The following is a 7,277-nucleotide window of genomic DNA, read 5'->3' as shown; positions in this document are numbered from 1 at the left end:
GCCTTCCACGGCATCACCAGGACAGCGACCAGGAGGTCGGAGACGGCCAACGAGATCACAAAGAAGTTGGTGACTTTGGAATGCAGGTGACGGCACTTGGTGACGGCGGCACACACAAGGATGTTGCCGAGCAACGTGCAGAGGATGAGCAGCGAGAGGAAACAGCCAGTCAGGACGCGGGTTGAGGAGTCATCCAATAAGACGCCCATGTCGCTGTCTGTGATGACCGTAGTGTCATTCGTCAGATCCATCTTCGGTGGAGATCCCACACGGGAGAGGGAAGATGTGTGGTGGGGGAGGGGCGGGGAGACTGGGGGACAGGGGGTCAATCAGATCATAGTGTAGAGAAGAGCCACGTCAGAAGGAAAGTCCTCTGGGTTTCTCCTTTTCATCCAAACATCTCTGATAACATCTTCTTGTTTGTTTGTGTCCCTTGATAACAAATAACAACAAGGTAAAAGACATTCCAGACAGCCTCTCTCTGGGGTTGGCATTGTTCCAGACTCTGTATTAGTTAGAAATCCTTTGTCCTGGAGAGGTGGATGGTTGTACATATTCCCACAGGGATAGTAGAGGTTTTAGATCTCGGTACAGGGTGAGAGGAGTCCTTCTGTCTGCTATATCCCATGTGTCCTGTGGACAGACAGAAAGACAGGTAGACAGACGGGTCTCAGACTGACCGAGGTGACTCCCCCTACCATCAACACTGGTCTCAGGCTGACCGAGGTGACTCTCCCTACCATCAACACTGGTCTCAGACTGACCGAGGTGACTCTCCCTACCATCAACACTGGTCTCAGGCTGACCGAGGTGACTCTCCCTACCATCAACACTGGTCTCAGGCTGACCGAGGTGACTCTCCCTACCATCAACACTGGTCTCAGGCTGACCGAGGTGACTCTCCCTACCATCAACACTGGTCTCAGACTGACCGAGGTCTCTCTCCCTACCATCAACACTGGTCTCAGGCTGACCGAGGTCTCTCTCCCTACCATCAACACTGGTCTCAGGCTGACCGAGGTGACTCTCCCTACCATCAACACTGGTCTCAGGCTGACCGAGGTGACTCTCCCTACCATCAACACTGGTCTCAGGCTGACCGAGGTGACTCTCCCTACCATCAACACTGGTCTCAGGCTGACCGAGGTGACCCGCCCTACCATCAACACTGGTCTCAGGCTGACCGAGGTGACTCTCCCTACCATCAACACTGGTCTCAGGCTGACCGAGGTGACTCTCCCTACCATCAACACTGGTCTCAGGCTGACCGAGGTGACTCTCCCTACCATCAACACTGGTCTCAGTCTGACCGAGGTGACTCTCCCTACCATCAACACTGGTCTCAGACTGACCGAGGTGACTCTCCCTACCATCAACACTGGTCTCAGGCTGACCGAGGTCTCTCTCCCTACCATCAACACTGGTCTCAGACTGACCGAGGTCTCTCTCCCTACCATCAACACTGGTCTCAGGCTGACCGAGGTCTCTCTCCCTACCATCAACACTGGTCTCAGACTGACCGAGGTCTCTCTCCCTACCATCAACACTGGTCTCAGGCTGACCGAGGTGACTCTCCCTACCATCAACACTGGTCTCAGGCTGACCGAGGTGACTCTCCCTACCATCAACACTGGTCTCAGGCTGACCGAGGTGACTCTCCCTACCATCAACACTGGTCTCAGGCTGACCGAGGTGACTCTCCCTACCATCAACACTGGTCTCAGACTGACCGAGGTCTCTCTCCCTACCATCAACACTGGTCTCAGGCTGACCGAGGTCTCTCTCCCTACCATCAACACTGGTCTCAGGCTGACCGAGGTCTCTCTCCCTACCATCAACACTGGTCTCAGGCTGACCGAGGTGACTCTCCCTACCATCAACACTGGTCTCAGGCTGACCGAGGTCTCTCTCCCTACCATCAACACTGGTCTCAGGCTGACCGAGGTGACTCTCCCTACCATCAACACTGGTCTCAGGCTGACCGAGGTCTCTCTCCCTACCATCAACACTGGTCTCAGGCTTACCGAGGTCTCTCTCCCTACCATCAACACTGGTCTCAGGCTGACCGAGGTGACTCTCCCTACCATCAACACTGGTCTCAGGCTGACCGAGGTGACTCTCCCTACCATCAACACTGGTCTCAGGCTGACCGAGGTGACTCTCCCTACCATCAACACTGGTCTCAGGCTGACCGAGGTGACTCTCCCTACCATCAACACTGGTCTCAGGCTGACCGAGGTGACTCTCCCTCAACACTGGTCTCAGGCTGACCGAGGTGACTCTCCCAACCATCAACACTGGTCTCAGGCTGACCGAGGTCTCTCTCCCTACCATCAACACTGGTCTCAGGCTGACCGAGGTGACTCTCCCTACCATCAACACTGGTCTCAGGCTGACCGAGGTGACTCTCCCTACCATCAACACTGGTCTCAGGCTGACCGAGGTGACTCTCCCTACCATCAACACTGGTCTCAGGCTGACCGAGGTGACTCTCCCTCAACACTGGTCTCAGGCTGACCGAGGTGACTCTCCCAACCATCAACACTGGTCTCAGGCTGACCGAGGTCTCTCTCCCTACCATCAACACTGGTCTCAGGCTGACCGAGGTGACTCTCCCTACCATCAACACTGGTCTCAGGCTGACCGAGGTGACTCTCCCTACCATCAACACTGGTCTCAGGCTGACCGAGGTGACTCTCCCTACCATCAACACTGGTCTCAGGCTGACCGAGGTCTCTCTCCCTACCATCAACACTGGTCTCAGGCTGACCGAGGTGACTCTCCCTACCATCAACACTGGTCTCAGGCTGACCGAGGTGACTCTCCCTACCATCAACACTGGTCTCAGGCTGACCGAGGTCTCTCTCCCTACCATCAACACTGGTCTCAGGCTGACCGAGGTGACTCTCCCTACCATCAACACTGGTCTCAGGCTGACCGAGGTGACTCTCCCTACCATCAACACTGGTCTCAGGCTGACCGAGGTCTCTCTCCCTACCATCAACACTGGTCTCAGGCTGACCGAGGTGACTCTCCCTACCATCAACACTGGTCTCAGGCTGACCGAGGTGACTCTCCCTACCATCAACACTGGTCTCAGGCTGACCGAGGTGACTCTCCCTACCATCAACACTGGTCTCAGGCTGACCGAGGTGACTCTCCCTACCATCAACACTGGTCTCAGGCTGACCGAGGTGACTCTCCCTACCATCAACACTGGTCTCAGGCTGACCGAGGTGACTCTCCCTACCATCAACACTGGTCTCAGGCTGACCGAGGTGACTCTCCCAACCATCAACACTGGTCTCAGGCTGACCGAGGTCTCTCTCCCTACCATCAACACTGGTCTCAGGCTGACCGAGGTGACTCTCCCTACCATCAACACTGGTCTCAGGCTGACCGAGGTGACTCTCCCTACCATCAACACTGGTCTCAGGCTGACCGAGGTGACTCTCCCTACCATCAACACTGGTCTCAGACTGACCGAGGTCTCTCTCCCTACCATCAACACTGGTCTCAGGCTGACCGAGGTCTCTCTCCCTACCATCAACACTGGTCTCAGTCTGACCGAGGTCTCTCTCCCTACCATCAACACTGGTCTCAGGCTGACCGAGGTGACTCTCCCTACCATCAACACTGGTCTCAGACTGACCGAGGTGACTCTCCCTACCATCAACACTGGTCTCAGACTGACCGAAGTCTCTCTCCCTACCATCAACACTGGTCTCAGGCTGAACGAGGTCTCTCTCCCTACCATCAACACTGGTCTCAGGCTGACCGAGGTGACTCTCCCTCAACACTGGTCTCAGGCTGACCGAGGTGACTCCCCCTACCATCAACACTGGTCTCAGGCTGACCGAGGTGACTCTCCCTACCATCAACACTGGTCTCAGGCTCACCGAGGTGACTCTCCCTCAACACTGGTCTCAGGCTGACCGAGGTGACTCTCCCTCAACACTGGTCTCAGGCTGACCGAGGTGACTCCCCCTACCATCAACACTGGTCTCAGGCTGACCGAGGTGACTCTCCCTACCATCAACACTGGTCTCAGGCTGACCGAGGTCTCTCTCCCTACCATCAACACTGGTCTCAGACTGACCGAGGTGACTCTCCCTACCATCAACACTGGTCTCAGGCTGACCGAGGTCTCTCTCCCTACCATCAACACTGGTCTCAGACTGACCGAGGTGACTCTCCCTACCATCAACACTGGTCTCAGGCTGACCGAGGTGACTCTCCCTACCATCAACACTGGTCTCAGGCTGACCGAGGTGACTCTCCCTACCATCAACACTGGTCTCAGGCTGACCGAGGTGACTCTCCCTACCATCAACACTGGTCTCAGGCTGACCGAGGTGACTCTCCCTACCATCAACACTGGTCTCAGGCTGACCGAGGTCTCTCTCCCTACCATCAACACTGGTCTCAGACTGACCGAGGTGACTCTCCCTACCATCAACACTGGTCTCAGGCTGACCGAGGTCTCTCTCCCTACCATCAACACTGGTCTCAGACTGACCGAGGTGACTCTCCCTACCATCAACACTGGTCTCAGGCTGACCGAGGTGACTCTCCCTACCATCAACACTGGTCTCAGGCTGACCGAGGTGACTCTCCCTACCATCAACACTGGTCTCAGGCTGACCGAGGTGACTCTCCCTACCATCAACACTGGTCTCAGGCTGACCGAGGTGACTCTCCCTACCATCAACACTGGTCTCAGGCTGACCGAGGTGACTCTCCCTACCATCAACACTGGTCTCAGGCTGACCGAGGTGACTCTCCCTACCATCAACACTGGTCTCAGGCTGACCGAGGTGACTCTCCCTACCATCAACACTGGTCTCAGACTGACCGAGGTCTCTCTCCCTACCATCAACACTGGTCTCAGGCTGACCGAGGTCTCTCTCCCTACCATCAACACTGGTCTCAGGCTGACCGAGGTCTCTCTCCCTACCATCAACACTGGTCTCAGGCTGACCGAGGTCTCTCTCCCTACCATCAACACTGGTCTCAGGCTGACCGAGGTGACTCTCCCAACCATCAACACTGGTCTCAGGCTGACCGAGGTGACTCTCCCAACCATCAACACTGGTCTCAGGCTGACCGAGGTCTCTCTCCCTACCATCAACACTGGTCTCAGGCTGACCGAGGTCTCTCTCCCTACCATCAACACTGGTCTCAGGCTGACCGAGGTGACTCTCCCTACCATCAACACTGGTCTCAGGCTGACCGAGGTGACTCTCCCTACCATCAACACTGGTCTCAGGCTGACCGAGGTGACTCTCCCTACCATCAACACTGGTCTCAGGCTGACCGAGGTGACTCTCCCTACCATCAACACTGGTCTCAGGCTGACCGAGGTCTCTCTCCCTACCATCAACACTGGTCTCAGGCTGACCGAGGTCTCTCTCCCTACCATCAACACTGGTCTCAGGCTGACCGAGGTGACTCTCCCTACCATCAACACTGGTCTCAGGCTGACCGAGGTCTCTCTCCCTACCATCAACACTGGTCTCAGGCTGACCGAGGTGACTCTCCCAACCATCAACACTGGTCTCAGGCTGACCGAGGTGACTCTCCCAACCATCAACACTGGTCTCAGGCTGACCGAGGTCTCTCTCCCTACCATCAACACTGGTCTCAGGCTGACCGAGGTCTCTCTCCCTACCATCAACACTGGTCTCAGGCTGACCGAGGTGACTCTCCCTACCATCAACACTGGTCTCAGGCTGACCGAGGTGACTCTCCCTACCATCAACACTGGTCTCAGGCTGACCGAGGTGACTCTCCCAACCATCAACACTGGTCTCAGGCTGACCGAGGTCTCTCTCCCTACCATCAACACTGGTCTCAGGCTGACCGAGGTCTCTCTCCCTACCATCAACACTGGTCTCAGGCTGACCGAGGTCTCTCTCCCTACCATCAACACTGGTCTCAGGCTGACCGAGGTGACTCTCCCTACCATCAACACTGGTCTCAGGCTGACCGAGGTGACTCTCCCAACCATCAACACTGGTCTCAGAGGACTGATAACGTAGCCTCATCAGAGTTAAATCATGAACAGTGTAAACTACACAATAGTGGTTCTCAAAACACAACTAGGTTGTTTATTTTCCTTAATAGTGTCTGTTTAATAGTGACATTATTTTGAAAAACAATCATGTTGTGTTACTTACTCTGCCTCTTCGAAACACCTTTCCATGGTTCCGATAGAGAGAATTAGCTTCTGTGTTGTTTTCACATGCTTTAACATTAGAATGTACTGGCAGGTCCGGTGGCATCAGAATCTCCGGATAGACAATGAAGTCATATTCTCTTCTATTCAATTGTATTGTATTCTAGTATGTAGAATACTTTCCTATTTAATTAAATTATATTCTAGTTTCCCAGTGTATGTTTTTGCATACCTAGGATGCTTTGTAAAATGAGTGTGGGTTAGAACTAGATCACATATATAACATCCAGCCAGCTCCATATAAGCAGCACTCACCAATCTACTCAGAACAAGGCAACCATGAGATTTCCAAGGGCAGCATCACTTCTCCAAAAGCACATTCCTTTGGGAAAACATAATTAATCTATTTGAATAAGAACTTGTTTGTTGGGGATTGAGTTCTGTTCACTCTCTGTAAAGCTGTGGCAAATAACCGTTACCAATTAGATCCATGTCAAAGAAGGAAGGTAACAAATCAATGGGATAATGACAGGCGACCTCCGACCTAAGTCTTGACTTCAGACCATCAGTTAACGAACGACGGTAGACGGAGAGACACGACGGTTGAAGGAGCACAATTATCATTTGATTTGACAGTTGATTAGGCCTAACCTCCCTGACGCTTTCTGAAGTTGCGCTCGAAAAACACTTCGTTTGCGCAACGCTTCCCTCAGCGGAGTCAAGTCTCGTATATCCGCTCTCCCGATCTCCCAGTCTCCGCAAAACCAAAGACACCGAGAGGTCTCACTACCACCAGCGACCTCGTTTCACATCACTGCTGTATCACTGCTGTGACGTCACATTGGCCTTTCGAAGAGGAGACCACATGAGACGATTGTCGTTTGGTTTATCCCCCCTCCATGCGCACTTCATTCCGGAAAAATGTGAGCAAATCACTACCCAATCTTCACCCGTTTTTTTATTTATATAAAAATGAGAATTAGACACTCTTCCAGAATAAAAAGTAGACATTTTACAAACCTCATGGAGGAGTATCCTCCTACTGGTGTTTCTTCTTTAAATAATACGTGTTACTGAATAATAAAGATTTATATTCAAC

At 53.5% G+C, this 7,277-nt stretch overlaps 1 protein-coding gene across 2 annotated transcripts in view; it reads right to left on the bottom strand.

Annotated features, from left to right (window-relative positions):
* LOC118378990 (D(1) dopamine receptor-like) overlaps positions 1-7,042 on the bottom strand; it is a 9,773-nt gene extending 2,731 nt beyond the window's left edge. Inside the window, exons 1-2 of one of the 2 annotated variants that reach the window (XM_035765990.2) lie at positions 6,180-7,042; positions 1-633 (exon numbers count right to left, since the gene is read on the bottom strand). The exon at positions 1-633 is cut by the window's left edge and continues 2,731 nt beyond it. In XM_035765990.2, the coding sequence (XP_035621883.1) occupies positions 1-251 (251 nt within the window). In that variant the 5' untranslated portion in view covers positions 252-633; positions 6,180-7,042. The remainder of the gene's footprint in view (positions 634-6,179) is intronic. The other variant, XM_035765991.2, reaches the window with a different exon arrangement.
* Between the last annotated feature and the right edge of the window lie 235 nt (positions 7,043-7,277).

The sequence above is a fragment of the Oncorhynchus keta genome, chromosome 30 (assembly GCF_023373465.1).
Source record: "Oncorhynchus keta strain PuntledgeMale-10-30-2019 chromosome 30, Oket_V2, whole genome shotgun sequence".
Taxonomy (NCBI): domain Eukaryota; kingdom Metazoa; phylum Chordata; class Actinopteri; order Salmoniformes; family Salmonidae; genus Oncorhynchus; species Oncorhynchus keta.
Note: the sequence above shows the minus strand (reverse complement) of the source record. Positions and strands in the feature narration are given on the sequence as shown.